Genomic DNA, 21,143 nt, shown 5'->3' with positions numbered 1-21,143 from the left:
AGAGGGCCTTCTCGGTAGTGGCGCCTGCCCTGTGGAACGCCCTCCCATCAGGGGTCAGAGAGATAAACAACTACCTGTCATTTAGAAAATACCTGAAGGCAGCCCTGTTTAGGGAACTTTTTAATTTGTTACTTTGTATTGTATTTTAATATTTGTTGGTGGCCGCCCAGAGTGGCCGGGGAGACCCAGCCAGATGGGCGGGGTATAAATAATAAATTATTATTATTATTATTATTCCTCATTTCATGCTTCTTAGCAGTCAATTTATTTCTATTACCCATTTTTACATGCAGACATACAATTCTAAAGTTTGGATTTGCCAAAACTGAAGGCAAGAAAAGTAGATATGTCAGCAATATATCTATTTAAAATGGGTCAGGCACCACCAATAATTTGCATCTTTTAAAAATAACCCAAAGTAAGATATACTGAAATAATAATGTTCAAAGTAAAGTCTCAGTCAACAGGATGACACAGAAATGAAAATCACCCTATTCATTTCTCAAAGGTGGGCACTAATGGAACGAGACCGCCTGCTCCTTTTGCATCAGAATTAGCCAACGGGGTGGACTTCAGATGGTGCCGGACTACAACTCCCAACATGCTGGCTGAGGCGGATGGGAATTGTGGTCTGGAGAGGCCATGATCACTGTTTAGTCCAGCGGGGGTGGACTGAGGCAACATGGTGGCCTGTGGAAGGACAATCTTTGCTGCTGCCCCCGGCAATGGCGGAATAAGCCCCCAAGGAGCAGGTTTGCTACTTTAAGGCTGAGAAAGAGAAAGCTCAGCCAAGGAAGACCCAGATGAGTTGTTTCCCTCCCCTTCTTCCGTCCTACTTTCTCCCTTTCCCCAGCCTGCTTTAAGATCCAATTTCTAAGGGCCTTTCCATTCTCCTCCACCACCCCACCACCAAGACAAGCGGTTTATTTCCCTTTTGGGATGCATACGTACTGGAAGGAATATGCCAACGACCCTTTCAACTCCTGGAAGCGGAATTTTCTTCAAGAAAGGGTCTTCATAGCCCCAGAGAATTTCTTTCACAGTCCTGTTTTGAAGGAATTGGGACTTCGATGACTTCACCCAAATGTCCAGCAACGCTTGTATGAAGCCACTTTGATACAAGGCAGGTGCAGCCTGAGACAAACACAAACACATATATTGCCTCTGACTAACACTCTTGCACTGGCAGTGGCGCTGTGGGTTAAACCACAGAGCCAAGGGCTTACCGATCAGAAGGTTCGCGGTTTGAATCCCTGCAATGTGAGCTCCCATTGCTCAGTCCCAGCTCCTGCCAACTTAGCAGTTCGAAAGCACATCAAAGTGCAAGTAGATAAATAGGTACCACTCCGGCGGGAAGGTAAACGGCGTTCCCGTGCGCTGCTCTGGTTCGCCAGAAGCGGCTTAGTCATGCTGGCCACATGACCCGGAAGCTGTACGTCGGCTCCCTCGGCCAATAAAGCGAGATGAGCACCACAACCCCAGAGTCGTCCGCGACTGGACCTAATGGTCAGGGGTCCCTTTACCTTTACCTAACCCTCTTGCACCCAGGTTGCGACCAAGATGCCTTCCCTCTCTTTTTTGGGGAGGCTGCAATAACCCTGCCAGTGACCAGGCAACGAAAACTTTTGAACATTAGTGATAACCATTGTGGTTGATTGGAAACAGAGCAGTGCTGTATTTAATTTTGGAAGGAAATCTTGACGCATTCCCCAATGTTTTAAAAGCCCACTGTGTACAAAGAGAACTAGAAGCCTGCCCTAGTCTTCTAGTCTATGAAAAAAATATATGTCTGGATTTTTAAACACACACACACACACACACACACACACACACACACAACATCCTTCCAACTTCTGATTCTACAAGGAATCTAATTGCTTGACATGATTTCACGCTATTAAGTATGACAGAATATGGTGGTTGTCTACATTAGGGATATCTAATCAGTGAGAAGGAAAGAGAAAACTGAGGTTTAAGGCTCAGACAACGAAGGGCCGGGAGGAAACTTCTGTTTTGGCAACTGCAAGGCCAAACTTACCCTGGCTAAATGATTATTTCTCCCACAGTACCTCTATTGACTAATGCAATGAAAGTGGTATCTCTAAAGAGCATATTCTTAGGGCCTCACAAAATTACAAATTCCAGGATTCTTTAAGGGGAAGCTGCTACAGTCGAGATGCAATGAAACCTATTTGTCAAAGACCCAGTTTGGCTGGAAGCCTCAATGGTGCTCCTCTGGAGGCTTCATCTGGGATTGCCCCCCCCGTAGCTACAGATCTGTGGAAAGGTGCCTAAATCCCACCTTTTCTCCAAGAATTCTAGCCAGTACGGTTCTCCCCACACACTCCCTTGTGTCCCCACAACAACCTGAGAGATTGGTGAGGCTGAGAAATGGCAACTGGCTCAAGGCCACCAGGTGAAGTTCATAGCAGAGTGGGGATTTCAGCCTTGATCTCCCCACTGAAACCACACCATCCTGGCTCTCCCAGCTATAATGGAGAGCACACACCACCTTTCATTTCTGCCTCTAAATATAGAACGGAGCATTATAATTCCTGAAGGGATATTTCTGGTAAATATTGGAGGAGGGAGAGACAGCCAGTCAATGGTGCAACTGCACCACTGTTGGCAATCCAATCTCATCTACTTAGCTACTACTTTCTCAGCCTCAGAAGAGAGAGATGAGGGGAGAGGCCTATGACAGGGATGCTCAAGATTTCCGAGATAATTTCAAGCCCTTCACATAACGACATTCACCTAATCATCAATATAACTATGCAGCTTTAACATCAGTTCACAAAGAAAAGTAGTCTCATTAGATCTCTAACCTCAAATTCTAATCTGGGAAAATGAAGGCTATTCCCAGCCCTACCTGTTTTAGCAGTCAACTCTGGAAGAAATTAGCGTTACTGTGGTGTAATTAAGAACGGTGAAACACTCTCCCCGTATAAAGAAACAAACAATTCAAATTGATGCAAACATGCAGTGTATCGTTCTACAAATCAGGTCCCAAGGGGGTTTGGCAATGTGCTTTTCTTAAGAGCCACAGTCTCAGTAGGGCTGGATGGCTCTGGAGAGGCCTCACTCTGGCACTAATTGGCACCATTGTTAGTAGCCTTGTCATAGAAGCTAAGTATAGGCTGGACAAGGGATTTGCGAAAGGTTCTCCATCCCCAGCGGCCAAGGCAAAGAGGGCCGAGGCAGCAGAGTATGGCTAGAATCACGCAAACTCCACACAGTGCCTTTTCTGTGGCGGAAAAAGAAAACCAAAAGGCAACCACGCTATTGCTCAACTGATTTAATTTTGTAGCTGGAGACAACTTTGGTCCTCATTACTCAACCTGTGCATTTGGAAAGATGCATGTGTGAGAAAAAAGGTAATCTGGAGATGAGAAAGTTTGAATGTTACATAATGAGGTAATTTGCCTGTCTTACGTACCACAACGGCAAGGTTGACTATTGTGAAGGTGTCGCTTTCTGGCCCAACTGAGAGATGCGGCTGAAAGAGAGCAATATTTGGCTGGTAGAAAGACACGGTGGAGTCGTTATGCTGAGTGATGTTTTCTTTGGGCAGATAGCGCATCCTTAGAAATCAAAGAAGAAATTTAACTGCAAAAGCTGAATTGAAAGAATGCCTGTTTAGCACCAGCCAGCTGAATCAGCATTTATTTCCAGTGCCAGAGCATTCCCTCTACCCCAACACACTTAACATCTTTCGGGTTGCTTTGCGTATAAGTTTTCATCACAGTGCTTTGTACAAAAAATATATAGGTGGTATTCAACTAAGTTTTACTCAGAATAGACCCACTGAAAGTAATGAACATGACTATTAATTTTATTATTATTGGTTAATTTCAATGAGTCTACTCTGAGTTAAGAGCACAAGAGCCTACTGGATCAGGCCAGTGGCCCATCTAGGAAAGCATTCTGCACTCACAGGAGCCAGCCTGATGTCTGTAGGATACCAGGGAGCAGAACATGAGCACAAGAGCCCTCTCCCCTCCTGTGGTTTCCAGCAACTGGTATTCGAAAGCATTGCTGCAGAGCCCAACCATCCTGGCTAGTGGCCATCAATAGTCCTCTTCTCCTCCAGGAATTTGCCTAATCCTCTTTCAAAGCTATCCAAGTTGGTGGCCATCACTGCCTCCTGGGGGGAGCAGGCTCCATAATTTGTGTTGCGGGAAGAAGTCCTTTCTTTTACCTATTCTAAGTCATAGATTGGGTGCAGGGTTTTTGTTGCTCTGAGTTGGTCGAGGGGCGCTACACTTGTTTACTTTACAAATAATCTCTCCAGTGATCTGAACTGTTCAGCCTTCCCACCCATGTGCACTTCCTGAAACCTCGCCAGTGACACCAGCCAGTCTGTCCCATAAGCAGGGGAAGGCAGGGGTGTGAACTACGGTCCACCTGACGGAAGGTTTGTTCTCCTTAAAAACAAAGTTGAAAATAGTGCAATGGACTTGCCAAACTCAGTTCCCCCAACTTCTGATGCTTCAATTAGAATCATAGAATCATAGAGTTGGAAGAGACCCCAAGGGCCATCCAGTCCAACCCCCTGCCAAGCAGGAAACACCATCAAAGCATTCCTGACAGATGGCTGGCAAGCCTCCGCCTAAAGACCTCCAAAGGAGGAGACCCCACCACACTCCTTGGCAGCAAATTCCACTGTCAAACAGCTCTTACTGTCAGGAAGTTCTTCCTAATTTTTAGGTGGAATCTTCTTTCTTGTAGTTTGAATCCATTGCCCCGTGTCCGCTTCTCTGGAGCAGCAGAAAACAACCTTTCTCCCTCCTCTATATGACATCCTTTTATATATTTGAACATGGCTATCATATCACCCCTTAACCTTCTCTTCTCCAGGCTAAACATACCCAGCTCCCTAAGCCGTTCCTCATAAGGCATCGTTTCCAGGCCTTTGACCATTTTGGTTGCCCTCCTCTGGACACGTTCCAGCTTGTCAGTATCCTTCTTGAACTGTGGTGCCCAGAACTGGACACAGTATTCCAGGTGAGGTCTGACCAGAGCGGAATACAGTGGTACTATTACTTCCTATTGATGCAGGCCAGAATTGCATTGGCTTTTTTAGCTGCTGCATCACACTGTTGGCTCATGTCAAGTTTATGGTCTACCAAGACTCCTAGATCCTTTTCACATGTACTGCTCTCAAGCCAGGTGTTAAAGCTCAGGAAAGGCAGCACAAAGTAGCTCCTCTCATGGAGATTAAAAATAATCTCAGGAAATGCAGGCTGCTTGGGAGTCTGGATGAGTGTACAGCAGGGGTCCCCAAACTAAGGCCCAGGGGTCGGATGCGGCCCAATCGCCTTCTCAATCCAAGCTGTGGACGGTTTGGGAATCAGCGTGTTTTTTGCATGAGTAGAATGTGTCCTTTTATTTAAAATGCATCTCTGGGTTATTTGTGGGGAATAGGAATTTGTTCATTTTTTTTTCAAAATATAGTCCACCCCCCCCCCCCAGATCTGAGGGACAGTGGACCGGCCCCCTGCTGAAAAAGTTTGCTGACCCCTGGTGTACAGGGTAAACTATTAGGAAAAACACGGCGGGGGGGGGGGACTCCTTTTTCACAGAAGACTTGAGTAATTGGAGAAGAGGTTTTTGGCACAATACCAGAACCAGCAGATTTGGAATAATCAGGTGTGCCCACCAACCCACCCTCAAAAAAGGACAGAAATACACACACGTTTAACACAAAAAACCTTGTATACCTGTAAGTATAAGGCCCTTTCTGCTTGAGTATTGGATGTGATCCATTTTCCATTACTTCTGCTGGGTTTTGCACATCAAAGATCCAAAATTGCCTATAGACTGGACTCCCGGGCACTAGCCAGTTCTCATATGCAATTGTACCATTTTCAAGGACTGTTTCCTGGAAGAAAAGAACAAGGAGAAAAGGAGGAGTGTTGTGTGTTGTTCTCTCTCAAATCAGGCTAATACAGTAGTGTGAACCTTCATACATTTCAACCTGGTGTAAAAAAAAAATGTTACTTAAAAAAAAAAGAGACAAGAATTGGAAAATACATTATGAAAGTAGACGATAATTGCTCAAACAAATAGTTAAAATGTTTCCTAAGATGTATTAATTAATTAAGTGCTCCGTTTATCAGTGCAGATTTAAACTGTGTTCCTTTTTATTCCAGATCAATATGTAGGTGTGAGACGGGTAGGGGGGGGGGACCTCTAGTGAAGTCAAGAGAAACTATTTCAACTACTGCATTAAGGAATAGTGGCCTTAAAATTATCTTATTTGATAAGATAGGAGTTGTGTTGGTTCTAGCAAGATTCTCCTTCACTAACATTTCCTAAAATAGTGCTCATCAATTACAAATAGCTGTTCTAGGACTGGTCTTTCCCAAATCAGAGAAACACACTTTGTAAGAATAATCCTGCAAGTTAAGAGAACAATAAGAATTACTGAAGACTCTGAACTAGTAATGTACAGATATTGATACAAAATCTCATTTGAAAACAAGACATTGAAAACTTAGATCCATGATTTTCGAAGCAGACTTTAGCACATTGCCTGAAAGTTAATTAGACCTAATTTCTAAATTAGAAGAAAATAGCAGATCAGAATCTTCTGTGCAAACAGAAGGGCTAATACAAACATACCCCCAAGGGTTTTGGCCTTAGCATTTGTTTAGTGCCATTAAATACATAACTTTGGTGATACGCCTTTTGCCACTTGGCTTCACTACTCAAGTGACAATTGAAGTGTGGAGATAGGATAAACTATAATTAATTCTATAAATTATTCATTTGAATAACTGAAGCAGTTCATTCACTTTCATTTCTCATTTAATTCAATGGACACCTCACCAATCTCCTGTTGCTTATAACTTTTCTGTTTTAGATCCTATTGTCATGAAATTCAGGTCAAACTATTAGCCTTCCGAAGAATCAAACCTGCAAAATTTCAGTCCTATTTTATATCTATTCACTGCTCCCCCTCCTGCCACCATCTTTTCTTTTCTTTTTAAAATTATTTTTAATAATCAAGTTTAAACCAAACATATTATCAATCAATATAACCAATTACATTCCCACCCCTCTTTTCCCCCTCCCAACCCTCCCTCTCCCACTGTCCAAAGACTTCCCTCAGCTCCCCTCTCTGGTTTGTTTATACATATTGTTCTCTGCAGTTGTAAACTGATTGGTTCAAAATTGGGAAAGGAGTACGACAAGGCTGTATATTGTCTCCCTGCTTATTTAACTTATATGCAGAATTCATCATGCGAAAAGCTGGACTGGATGAATCCCAAGCCAGAATTAAGATTGCCAGAAGAAATATCAACAACCTCAGATATGCTGATGACACAACCTTGATAGCAGAAAGTGAGGAGGAATTAAAGAACCTTTTAATGAGGGTGAAAGAGGAGAGCACAAAATATGGTCTGAAGCTCAACATCAAAAAAACTAAGATCATGGCCACTGGTCCCATCACCTCCTGGCAAATAGAAGGGGAAGAAATGGAGGCAGTGAGAGATTTCACTTTCTTGGGTTCCATGATCACTGCAGATGGTGACAGCAGTCACGAAATTAGAAGACGCCTGCTTCTTGGGAGGAAAGCAATGACAAACCTAGACAACATCTTAAAAAGCAGAGACATCACCTTGCCAACAAAGGTCCATATAGTTAAAGCTGTGGTTTTCCCAGTAGTAATGTATGGAAGTGAGAGCTGGACCATAAAGAAGACTGATCGCCGAAGAATTGATGCTTTTGAATTATGGTGCTGGAGGAGACTCTTGAGAGTCCCATGGACTGCAAAAAGATGAAACTTATCCATCCTTAAAGAAATCAGCCCTGAGTGCTCGCTGGAGGGACAGATCCTGAAGTTGAGGCTCCAGTACTTTGGCCACCTCATGAGAAGAGAAGACTCCCTGGAAAAGACCCTGATGTTGGGAAAGATGGAGGGCACAAGGAGAAGGGGACGACAGAGGACGAGATGGTGGGACAGTGTTCTTGAAGCGACTGGCATGAGTTTGGCCAAACTGCAGGAGGCAGTGGAGGATAGGGGTGCCTAGCCTGCTCTGGTCCATGGGATCACAAAGAGTCGGACACGACTGAACAACAACAGAATCATTACCTTATCTATCATATGTTCTACTAATAAATTTGTGGGTGTTTATTCAAAACCTGCCAAGGAGTCCAAATCCTTTTGTTGGTTTTTTAAATAATTTGTAAAAAGTTCCCATTCTTCCTTTTTTTGGGGGGGGGGGGGTGGAATGAACAAATTCCTATGCCCCACAAATAACCCACAGATGCATTTTAAATAAAAGGACACATTCTACTCATGCAAAAACATGCTGATTCCTGGACCGCCCGCGGGCTGGATTTAGAAGGCAATTGGGCCACATCCAGCCCATGGGCCTTAGGTTGCCTACTCCTATTCTATAACCTCCTTTTGGAATCTAGAGGTTGTATAGCTAAACCCCTTTTTGGTATCTTCCTCGTAAATCTCATTTAATTGTCTGTAATGCAACCAACTCTGAACATGATCTTTAATTTTGTCTTAATCTTTTAATTTCCATTTTCCATCTTGATCTCTCAATAAGTCTCTGTATGTAGGCCACTTCCATTTTTGCCAAGTGGTTTGAGCAACGAAGCTTCAACTGGTGATAACCACCATAGTGTCTTTTGTTATATTAAATCTTTGTACCTCTCCCACACTCTCGTGATCTCCTGATTATATGATTGTAAAATCCTTTATATACTTTCCCTTTCCCATACCATAAGTATGCATGCCATCCATATCTGTTATCATGACCTTCCAAATCTAATGCTTCTTCCTTTTCCAGTTTTATCCAGTACCTAATCCAAACCAAACATGCAGCCTCATAATACAATTTAATATCTGGGAGGGAGAAGCCTCCTCTTTCTTTTATATATGTAAGTATCTTATGTTTAATCCTTGGCCTCCCCCCCCCCCCCCCGATAAACTTAGAAATATCCTTTTGCCATCTTTTGAGCAATCATCCTTAGCCATTATTGGGAATGTCTGGAAATTTATTTTTTAAACAACAGGAAATGAAGACTTAAAGTCAGAGTGAATAAAGGAAGGATTTTCACATGTCTTCTCAAAGTTTGCAAAAGAGCAGCTTTTGAGCAAGTCCCCATAAGGCTCCTGTGGGAAATAATTACTTCATCTTTTTGCCAAGGACTTAACCTTCACTCTAAAATATGCAACAAAGGATTGTGTCTGTACAGCAGGCATACACTGCACTGAGCTGAACTTGAGCTATTCAGAGTCAGGCAAGGCCATGTGGCCCTCCTGCCAATTTACATCCATTTGGCATCTGGCAATATGCACAGGTGCAACACATACAGGCAGCCAGTGCTATTTTTCTAGAAAAATAGGTGCCAGAACTCACCTTGAACGCCTCCCTTGTTCTCTTTTAATGGCAATGGCACCCCCTGAGAGGTTCTGGAACTGAGTTCTAGTGAGTTCCAGCTGGAAAAAAGCCCTGCAGGCAGCCAGTTCAACATGGAATGCTGTCAGCTAAGTGAAGCGGATTTTATTTTCATTAAGTTGACTCTTGGGACCAAATGGTTCCGAAAAGATCTCATCCTTAAGACCTTCAATGCACTTTGTGTGTGTTTCCCAGTGCTGTCAAAACCTGCTAAGCAAATGCCACAACTCCATCTAATGCAGGAACCACTGCATTTCAGAGTCTGTAGTCCCTTCACAGAGAGCCAGACAGAAAAGAAATGTAACATGCATTGGGGGGGGGGAGAGTAAGCAGAACTTGATAGAGAGGGCAACCCATTTTTGTTATTTAAAAAGCTTTGTCACAGGATCTGCCTGAAGTGCTCCAGAAGGCAAAATCCTGATGGCAATATTCCTCGTGTCACCCTGACTCAACATTCCTAGCATTTTAACACTGAGCAGGTCCCAGGAGGCCAGGGATTATGTGGAGCACTGAGAAAGAGGAGAAGTTGAAATGAAAAGTCAGGAATCTACTGGGGAAAGGTCAACATGCTTTGTCTGGGACTTTGGATAAGGCCTTCAGAGGGGAAAAAAGGCCATCTTTACATGACCTATGAGACACAAACATACAGAAAGTTCACTGGCACCAACCGCTGCTAAACAGCTGACAGCCGTTTTCTCCTATTGCTCATCCCATGTTAACGGGGTAAAGTTAATTCCTTGAGTGGGAAGTCAGGCTGCTTGGTAAACTCATCTGGCAGCCTGATTTGGGCCACAACTGGAAGGGAAGGAGCAACAGTCACCCTGATGGAAATTCAACATTCAGAACCAGCCTATAGCAAAGGCCTCCTTGCCCTTTGCAGAACAATCCATAATCTCCACAAACCGATTAAAAGGGTGTTAACAGCATCAACGTGAAGCAACAAAAGCCATGGTGCACATGCTAGCACTTGCCATTCCGATCACATCCCTGAAATGCGCATCAAAGAAAATGCTCCCCACCTCCCCTGAGCTGTAAGGTTGGACAGGAAACCCAAGCCTTCCGTCATTTTATTCTAGAGAGAATTCTGTGACGGTATTCCTGAGACTCCCTCTTCAAACTGCAGGTGGGACCTCAGGTGCTTCGCTATGATCCACACAGAGAAAACCAGCCTGTTAGGAAGAACAACTTTCTCCTGGAGCTTTTTCCTATGAGCAGGGGTCTAGATTTGCACGGGGAAACCTGCAATAAGAAGCATCTCAATTACACCATGCACCTCAGTGAGAATTTATATTATATCCTTATCAAATTGGTTTTCCTCTTCTAGAACTTGGGGACATTCAATGAAGCTGAATTCATTTTTTTTTAGCATAGTGACTATTCTGCTTCATCTCCTGACTTATGTAAACACAATGGACGAGTCTGTGTTTTCTGCACTGACTGGCAACAACTCTCTGAGATATCAGACACGAGGCTTACTCAGTCTGACCCAGAGACCTTCTGCACTCCAGCACTGAGGGTTGGCCTTCGAATGAGTTGGTCAAGTTAGCCACATCCTCATTAATCCTGAACACTCTTAAACCAGGATAAATATAAAGGCTGGATCACATCCAATGCATCACATCGTGTGTATCTGTGTGTGCGCATGCAGTTCCTGTGTATCCTATTTTCCCTCTTTTTTCTCGAAACAGTGGAACTGTGGCAGAGGTAAGTGGGCAAAAGAGACTATTGTGTTCTTGCAATTCCTGGCAAAAGGGCTTTGCATATTCTGCAAGACCCAGCATTTTTATGTGGGAAGAAAAAAAACAGTAAAACAAGATTGTGACTTTCTACTTGGAAGTTACTTATATGCCATTTTAAAATATCCTGCTAGTAGTGATGGCTATTGCCTGAAACACTTTGAGGCTTGCATTCCTGGGGATACGCTAAATGTTGTCAGTCTCTCATATGCAATAGAATTCTCAAAGAGAAATAAACTAGGATTGTTATGCTAAACCTGGGATGGGGAACTTGTGACCCTCCAGGTTTTGTTGAACTTTCCATCAGACCCAGCCAGCAAGCCCAGTGGTCAGGGATGAGGGGAGCTGCAGACAGTGCAGCAACACCCAGAGAGCAACAGCTTCCCCATCCCTGAGCCAAAATGGTGCGTTCTTAACCTGAGGTACCACTTTAGCTAATGGGACCTCCCGCTGCCGCCATGCCGCCACCGCGTGATTTCTGTTCTCACCCTGAAGCAAAGTTCTTAACCCGAGGTACTATTTCTGGGTTAGCGGAGTCTGTAACCTGAAGCATCTGTAACCCAAGGTACCACTGTAATCCTGTTTGCCAGGAGTGCACAGCATGATAGGACTGCAGTAGTCACTTGACCTCTGGTTGGTTGCTTTGTCTGCAACCTGAAGCGTCTGTAACCTGAGGTACCACTGTAATTTGCAGCTCAAAGCTAAGAGACTGTGTCACATTTTGGTCCAATGCACATAAAAACAAGTTGCAAAACTGATCAAATGCCAAAACATTAGGTAAAGGTAAAGGGACCCCTGACCGTTAGGTCCAGTCGCGGACGACTCTGGAGTTGCGGTGCTCATCTCGCTTTGTTGGCCGAGGGAGCCGGCATACAGCTTCCGGGTCATGTGGCCAGCATGACTAAGCCGCTTCTGGCGAACCAGAGCAGCACACAGAAACAATGTTTACCTTCCCGCCAGAGCGGTCCCTATTTATCTACTTGTACTTTGACGTGCTTTCGAACTGCTAGGTGGGCAGGAGCTGGGGCCGAGCAACGGGAGCTCACCCATTGCGGGGATTCAAACTGGCGACCTTCTGATCAGCAAGCCCTAGGCTCTGTGGTTTAACCCACTGCGCCACCCGCGTCTCGCCAAAACATTAACAAGTGTCTAAATTTGAGGTCCACTTTTGAGCTTGAGGCCCTGGTCAATTGGCCCTCCTGCCGGCCACTCTCCCTGAATTGGCACTGGATACACAGCCCTAACAGAAGCAAATATGCAGATGAAATGGAGGAAGAAGTGGGGAATCACCCACAATTCCATTATATAGATCTACACGTACGTCATACCATCATATTTCTTGGATCAGGAGTCTGATGCAGGGCACTCATGAGCTGCTTTTTTCTCACTTTGCAGAACAGAGATGAGTTAACTGTTACAAGTTTGGGTAGGGGTATCTCAACTACATTTTTTTAAAAAGTTAAACTGAGTAACCCAAGTCAGTTATGCAATGCATGTCATTATCTCAGAATAGCTTGCAGTCATTTTATTTATATAGCCAAGGGCAAAGTCAGGTCACTTTTCAAATCAGTAGATAGCAGTTTGCAGAGTAAGTTTTCATAAAGAACCACTTTCTTTGCAAAACACAAAACCCACCAGATCCTGCCTATCAGATATGAAGATCAAGAAGCTGACCCAAGAGTGCTATGGATAATATTGCTTGTTATGTCTTGTTTCCTTTAGAGTGGGGCACTTAAAAATTAGTGTCAGTATAGTGTCAATATAGTATTTTGGCCAAACTGCGAGAGGCAGTGAAGGATAGGCGTGCCTGGCGTGCTCTGGTCCATGGGGTCACGAAGAGTCGGACATGACTGAACGACAGAACAAATAGTGGCTAAAGGACTTGTGCCGTGTTGTCCCTTGTAATCCGTATAGCTAGTCAATCTTCAGCAAGCCACTATTTAAAGATCAGAAGGGGAGGCCAAAACTGATAAAATAGCCCCACACATTGCAATACTATTGGTATGTCTTCCAGTAGTGCTAAATAATTATCTAGACTGACAAAAAAAAATGGCTCTTTGGCTGCTCATTCTGGAGTAAGCAATTCAAGGAAATACGGCAAAAATGCCACATTAAAAATGCCCTTTTGCCAACCCATTTCTAAAAGAGAACACAGGAACTCCATGCATCTAATTTAAAACTTCTGTGCCAATTCCACTTAGCAATCTCCTTCCCTACTTCCAAAACCCCAAACAAGCTGGTTTCAGTTTCCTTTACATTTTCATGCCACCAGCCTCCGAAACCTAAGCTGGTTAAAGAAAATTACCCCTTACTGGGAAGCTTAATTGCAGTTCAGCCTCGTAAATAATGGAGATATGGGCACACCTTCGTTTCTTGGACGATACTCTATACACACCTGGACATTTCACATTGCTCTACCTTGGTTGCCCTGGAGTCCTACGCTTTAATTTGAAGCTTCTGTTCAGAACTACCAGCCTGCTATATTGAATTTGTTTAAACACAGTCAAGTATTGCAAAGTCTCGGAAGACCAGGGTTTCCCCAACACAGATTCTCAGAACAAGGATGAAGGCTGAACACTTTAATGCAGTGGTTTTCAACCAATGTACCATCGCACGGTGGGGTGCCTTGAATAGTTGGTCAGAGGTGCCGCAGGCAACACTGGCCTCTGTCCCTCTTTCCTCCCCTCCCTCCTCTGATGCCCTCTTGTGTCTCTGCCTCCCAAAGGCTTGCACAGGTATTCATTGCAGCAACCCTGGCTATAAACTCAGCAGGCGATTGGTGCCTCTGGGAGGTGCCTCTCTTTACGGTGAGGTGGGGTACAGCTCAGAGACCAGGGATGGAAGCAGGAGTTGCCTGGCAGGGGCATAGCAAGGGGGGCATAGGGGGCGGGCCTCCCCAGTTTCCATAATGGAGGGGGTGACAAATTAGCAAGGAACTATTACTGCCCTACTAGGGTGGTTCATAAAAAAAAAACTTTTTTAAAAAAAAATGCCTGATCCAAAGGTCTTATCTCACTATACTAGGGATTATATAGCTATATATGAAATTTCATGCATATCGGTTAATATCTTGACCATCCTCCACCAAAATAGCTGTTTACTTCCAAAGTGTGATAGAACTTTATTTATGTATGCCACAACAGCAGCAAGAATTTTGATAGCTAAAAACTGGAAGACAGAAGAAATACCAACGATTGAAGAATGGCAGATGAAAATGATGGACTATATGGAGCTCGCTGAGATGACCGGGAAACTTCGTGACCAGAGGGACGACGCGGTGGAAAAAGAGTGGAAGAAATTTAAATTGTATTTAAAAATCATTGTATGATTGAAAAATTGATATAATTTGGAAGAAAATCTAAAACTGTAGATTTAGAGTTTGGATAAGTGTTTAGGAATTGTGAGAGAATGAGTTAAGATATTAGATAAGACTAATGATTAGGTATTTTTATAGTAAAATAAGATTTTGCAAGACGTATAGAAATTACTAAAGATGATTGACAAGGAACGCAGGAAGGGGAGATGAGAGGAAGTCAATAATCAATGTAAAGAATAGAAGTTAGTGACAGTAATAAGGATTTTTGTTTTTATTGTAGGTTTGTTCTTTGTTTGGTTGTATTGTTTTGTATTTGTTTGTTTTTGTTAATTGTTTTTATAAAATTTAATAAATGTATTTTTAAAAATAGCTGTTTACTTATGTGTTTTCCTATGTCGTGAAGGCTGAAATTTCAGTTCAGTGGAGCACTTACTGTTCCCAACCCTAACCCTGTGGAAAGCCATCTAATTAGACTTTAATTTGATTTTGAGATGTTTTTAGGAGGTAATTTAATTATTGTTTGATTTTATACCAATGTTATGTATCTGATGTTAGCCACCCTGAGCCCGACTTCGGCCGCGGAGGGCGGGATATAAATAAAAGTTTTTTATTATTATTACTTGTTATTATTCCTTTGTAAGAAAATATGAAACAACGTAAAACCATTTTTGCAGGGGGGGGGATCAATGGAGGGGTGTGACAAGAAATTTTCCGCACTGGGTACCACCTGACCTTCCTACGCCTCTGCTGCCTGGAAGATTCCCAAGGAGAAGGGAGAGGAGAGGAGGCTGAGAGAACATTCCACAAGGAAGGGTGTTTGGGAAAGGGTGAGAGGCTGCCAGCTCTGCAGGAAAGGGACAACACAACTGGGCTCCTGAACCCCACAGGGCTGCTGCAGAAATAATGCAGTTGGTCAAGGGAGCCGTGGACTCAAAAAGGTTGAAAACCTCTGCTTTAATTAATGTATGCAGCTCTATCAGCATGTCTGAAGCTTTACAGAACATACAAATGCAAAGAGTCCAATCCCTGCTCTGCGGAGCTTACAATCTACATTTAGACATTTCCAAGATGGAGCAGAACATCTAAGCAGAAACCACACAGGTATATGAAGACGGGGGACTGGATGGAGGCGGAGGGGGAGGGGGGGAGAAAATCTGACACATTAGCAAAGCTGTGTTTCATCGGCACACAAAAATCACAGGATACAAGAATAGTGCAGTGGAGCCACAGATGACTTAAGGAAGTTCTATGGAGAAGGCAGAGTAGACGTTCACGATGAATTTTAATTTATAGCACTAGACATAAAAGTAAAGGTAAAGTGACCCTGACCATTAGGTCCAGTTGCGGATGACTCTGGGGTTGCAGCACTCATCTCGCTGTACTGGTCGAGGGAGCCGGCGTACAGCTTCCAGATCATGTGGCCAGCATGACTAAGCTGCTTATGGTGAACCAGAGCAGCACACAGAAACGCTGTTTACCTTCCCGCCAGAGCGGTACCTATTTATCTACTTGCACTTTGACGTGCTTTCGAACTGTTACCGTATTTTTCGCTCCATAAGACGCACATTTTTCCTCCTAAAAAGTAAGGGGAAATATCTGTGCGTCTTATGGAGCGAATGGTGGTCCCTGGAACTGAATTGCCCAGGGGCCAAAAGAGGATCATGCTTTTTATTTTACAAAGAGAAAAGGGGGTGTTGAAAGGACCCCGCTCAGCAGCTGATCAGCAAGAGATCAGGAGAGAGATAAGAGTCCCCAGCTCCCTTTCAGCCCCACCCTCCTTTGTTGAATGTGCTGCAGAGGGAGGTTGTTTGGAAACTGTAGAAAAGGCTCCCTTTCCTTTAGAAGCTGCAGAAATGTGAGTTGAACCCCATAAAAATGGGGTTTTTCCTCTTTGCTTTTCTGCCTTCGCAAAAGGAGCTTTGCTTTTCCCTCTTTGCAAAAAAAGCTGCAAAACTTTTAGCTGATCCTCAAAAAAACCAGGCTTTTCCCTTTGCAAAAAAAGCTGCAAAACTTTTAGCTGATCCTCAAAAAACCAGGGCTTTTCCCTTTGCAAATAAGCTGCAAAACTTTTAGCTGATCCTCAAAAAAACAGGGCTTTTAGAGGAGGAAAACCAGGAAAAATTTTTTTTCTTGTTTCCTCCTCTAAAAACGAGGTATGCCCTATGGTCTGGTGCACCCTATGGAGCAAAAATATGGTAGGTTCTTAGGAGCAGGGACCGAGCAACGGGAGCTCACCCCATCGCAGGGATTCGAACCACCAACCTTCTGATCAGCAAGCCTTAGGCGCTGTGGTTTAACCCACAGCGCCACCAATATTGCACTCCAAACCTCCCCAAACCCTGTTCTCATGCTGAACAGACCTCAGCTTCCTTTGGTAGAAAAGCTGATGTCCTACAAATAGATTTCAAAGATTTTCCCTAAAAATACTGGTCCGGATTCGACTAACAAGTCCCATCAGCGGAAGCCCTGTGCAAAGGCATCTGCTTGAGCAATGGGGCTTCCCCCTCTCCTCACCCCATGTCCTGCTGTGCCCCTGAAATTGGCTTGGAGGGTTGGGGAACCCCCTGGAGCAGAACACAGAGGAAGGAGAGTCTGACAAGCCAAAATGCTTGCCCTGGCAGAAAAAGCACCTTTGGACAAAGTTGAATTCTTCCCTTTGAACTTTAAAAAAAAACCAACGAAAAAAACCCAAAGTAATTTAAATTGCAAAGAATACAAGAAAGCTCCCATAGAACACAATTTCATCAGTATTTTGGCAACACTTCAAAAGTATTGACTGAGTGACTGTTCAAGAGCACAAACACAATCAGCCAAGAGATCTGTACAATGCTGCCAATCCACTTTTGAGTCCTAACACCAAAAGACTGCTCTTCATGAGGGTCACAGTAAATATTTTAAAATGTGCTCTTTGTGGGTGTGTTCCGGTTCCAAGCACCGTGGCTCCCTGCTCATACCAACTCTATTTCCCACATGCAGTACCAAACATTTTACATGGAACCCCAGTATCTAAATGTGGAAGGGTTATGCAATGCAGTTTTTGGATTGGCAATGGTGTAAATCTTAAATGGACGATTCCAGGCCCCATAAGGACCACTGTCGTGTTACAGAGGTCCAGCTGGCCTCAACTAGAAGCCAGGTGTTTAGTGTTGCTGGTCAGGATCAGCCTGGCAGGTCAACTTTGACATGTGGGAGGGGCCACCCACCTGTCAGTCATGTGATGTCATCACTGTGTGGCATGATTGGCATGTGGATGGGCCCCTCACCACAGCACTTGGGGAAGACTGATGCTTGCAAAAGCAGTTCTTTTTCTACTTTCCCGGGGAGCTACATGCAGTAAAACTGAGCAGAACTTAACCCTTTTTCAATACATACCTCCCAGGGAAAGGAGAACGATAAACCCTTTTGCGCGGTCCAGCCTCCCCAAAACAGTTCTAAGGAGATGGTAGCTCTCCTTTCTGAAATGATGCCGGCTTGCTTTCACCACAGTCGCCTCTTCCCAGAGATCAGGCTTGGCTGAATTATGCAGGGCTTAACCATCACCTGTAGACTGTTAAGCTGTTTAATTTTTGCTGGGAACAGACACTCACAGCTGTGCAGAATTGACCCCCACACTCCCACCCACCAGCTGACATCACAAGTGATGTCAACCGATTGACAGGTGTGCGTGGTTTGGGTGAAACGACCTCACAAGCCACATTGGATCCCAGGGTGGGGGTGAGATAGATCCAGGGGCTCACCCCTGCTTTAACCGACTGTGCGTAAGTCATTCTGGGAGCCTTCTTGGCTAAAAAGCAGGCAGCAAATGCTCTGGACAATAATAAAAACAAGTAAACAAAGAAATAAAACATCACGTGGATGCTTAAAAGAAACTTGTGTGCTTGAGGAGCACAAATCCCACAACATCCACCCTCTGGGAGCACCCTACCCTGTGCGTTTCAACAACAAAAAACATTACACAAGTAACTAGCCTGCTAAGTAATGCCCAGCTTTCTGCAAAGTGTTCTAGGTAACATAAAGTTCATATGGAAATCTGGCCAACATTGTTGGGCAAAACGATCACTTTGCATGAACTGAGAATGCATCCCAGAATTTTCCTCCTCCTCCTCCTCCTCCTCCTCCTCCTCCTCCTCCTCCTCCTCCTCGAAGACTAGTAATTATAGGCAAACACCTTTGATATTGTCATTGGAAGGAACCCCAAGCAGTTTAGAGTAAGCCCAGGTTTTATTTTAACCCATTTTTAAAGCCCATTTGGAAACCACTGTTCAAAGAAATGTATTTCATATCAGGAAGACAAACACACATCAATAGGAACAATATTCTAGCCTCCAGTCTGAATTTAGCTTTCTAAAATTTTAGGATGCCTCAATGCTTTTAAAAAATATCCACAACACTGGAACTCATTTTGCTCTAAGAGCCCCTGTACAAGCAAAAAGAGTCATTGAAATCAAAAGTGCTTTATTGGAAAAACACTTTAGTAATAATTCTGCCGCAGCTAATATTGAGCAAAAACTCACTTTATACAGTTCCCCACCAGCTGATTCCATCTTCCCGGAATGAAACCCATTTTATCTGTATTTAAAGTCATGTTCCCTAGTTTTTATGACTCAGTGTTGGAACCAACCATGGAGTATTGTGCCATAAAGTTTAGCTACCGATAAAAAGATAAGTGTTATGAAATGTTGGCTCTTGAACAAGATACCAGAGAAATTCAGCACACAGCAGTACATAAACATGCACTTTACAGTGGGGTTGGTTTTTTGGGGGGGGTGTTTTTACAGTGACTATAAGCTCCACCCCCTAAGATCTCACATGGCTTGTTGTAACCGGGTTTCAAAAATTTCAAGCAAACCACTTTTCAAATGTCATCTACAGCGCCATAGGTGCCAATTCCGTCTAAGCACCCATAAAATTCCCCATGAAGGGGCTGGGCACCCACCAATTTCAGGGCCGGGGCCATGCATGCTGCATGGCACCCATGACCCCGGGCACCTATGGTCACAGGGTCAAAATGGCACTCCTGTACAGTGCCAAAAAAAATTGATTAATGCAAAGACACATCACGCATCAAAATCTGTCGCAGATCTTAGATTCAAATAAAGCTTCTGTTCTGCCAGTGTCATTAGCAGCATGGAATAAACTGGAAGGACAGATCCTGAAGTTGAGGCTCCAGTACTTTGACCACCTCATGAGAGGAGAAGACTCCCTAGAAAAAAACCCTGATGTTGGGAAAGATGGAGGGCACAAGGAGAAGGGGACGACAGAGGACGAGATGGTTGGACAGTGTTCTCGAAGCGACTGGCATGAGTTTGGCCAAATTGTGGGAGGCAGTGGAAGATAGGCATGCCTGGCGTGTTCTGGTCCATGGGGTCACGAAGAGTCGGACACGACTGAACGACTGAACAACAACAAAAGGTTGTTAAATGATGATTGAGAAAGCGTGTTGCTGTTGGCAACTAATATATATTTAAACATTCCAGGTGATAGCTAGCTGAGTCCATCCACCAGCAGAATGGACTTCCCTTAGCGAAAAAGGACTCTCCTTCCTCTCTTCCCCATTGAAGCCCCTTGTGTCCCTCTAAAATCAGCTCTGTGGGGGTAGTGGACCCTCCAGAAAATGTTATGGAAAAGATGTGGGGAGCAGATAGGAAAACAAGTTGCATTGCACAAGTGGACTTTCACTCGCAGCATTCAATGATCACCCCAAGTATTCAGTGTTCGAAGAAAGTAGCTGTATGCTCACAGATTTGAGATGTATATTATTGGGGGGGGGGGGAGTCAAAGTAACTTCCTCAATAACATGCTCTTGTTAACATACAATTGAATGTGTAAGGTCCGTGTGATGGTTGCTCGCGAGTAACGAGGCAAAAGTCCCGCCTGTCTTTTAACAGGTTTATTGTGCATACTATGTACAGTGCAGAGCTACAATTCCATGTCCGTATCAGTCGCTCGCAGAATCTGGGAGTGGGCCCTTCTGGTTGTAACCCCAACATAAGAATTTTGGCACCTGCAGTCTCCACCTCTCCTCCTTGCATTTCACCCCTCTGAGCGTTTTGGGCAATGGAAATGGCGTGCCTCCCTCCTTGCCCGTCGGGCAAGGGGAGTGCAGGGTCTCTACAGCATCCCCAGAGCCCCTACGCTCATGGCCCCTGGTCGCCTGCCCTTCCCCACTGGAGACATCGCTGTTTCCTCTGCTGGAGGAGGTGCTGCTAGTCAGGTGGGGCCAGGGCTCCCTGTAGCCTCCCAAAAGCCCTTCCACCACCTCACGCTGAACCGGGGACAGTTCCCTGACAGAATTTTAGGCTGTAGTGTGTACAGTGATCATCTAAACCTTGGTGAACACTGAAATTCACATGTGAATAAATGCCAACAATCCCAAATGAATTTCTCCAAGGACCAAAAATAAAACATAAATTCCTCAGTTTGATCTGCACTGATCTGGTGCCAACCAGAATTCAATGACAGTCAACATTTATCACGGTGTCTGAGTTTCTGAACATACGCAGAGATTGTCTGGATTGACATATGCATGCCAACATTCAGTAGGGTGGGTGGGGGTTAAGAATATTCCCCCAGGTTCCAGTGCCCAGAAGAAAGTCGTGGGGAAAGTTTGGTCTTGTCAGCCTGAAACTTCAAATTTCATTAAATGCATTCCAAATTCATACCAAA

The 21,143-nt window shown here is 44.2% G+C and overlaps 1 protein-coding gene across 2 annotated transcripts in view; it reads right to left on the bottom strand.

Moving 5' to 3' along the window:
- The window catches only part of CD36 (CD36 molecule), an 87,040-nt gene that overhangs the window by 22,647 nt on the left and 43,250 nt on the right, over positions 1-21,143 (bottom strand). Inside the window, exons 3-5 of one of the 2 annotated variants that reach the window (XM_033162433.1) lie at positions 5,724-5,884; positions 3,440-3,584; positions 952-1,134 (exon numbers count right to left, since the gene is read on the bottom strand). In XM_033162433.1, coding sequence (XP_033018324.1) covers positions 952-1,134; positions 3,440-3,584; positions 5,724-5,884 — 489 coding nt within the window. Of the gene's footprint in view, positions 1-951; positions 1,135-3,439; positions 3,601-5,723; positions 5,885-21,143 lie in introns of those variants that run through there. The other variant, XM_033162432.1, reaches the window with a different exon arrangement.

Source organism: Lacerta agilis, chromosome 10, assembly GCF_009819535.1.
Source record: "Lacerta agilis isolate rLacAgi1 chromosome 10, rLacAgi1.pri, whole genome shotgun sequence".
Classification (NCBI taxonomy): Eukaryota; Metazoa; Chordata; class Lepidosauria; order Squamata; family Lacertidae; genus Lacerta; species Lacerta agilis.
The sequence above is the reverse complement of the archived record's forward strand: the minus strand, read 5'-3'. Positions and strand labels throughout refer to the sequence as shown.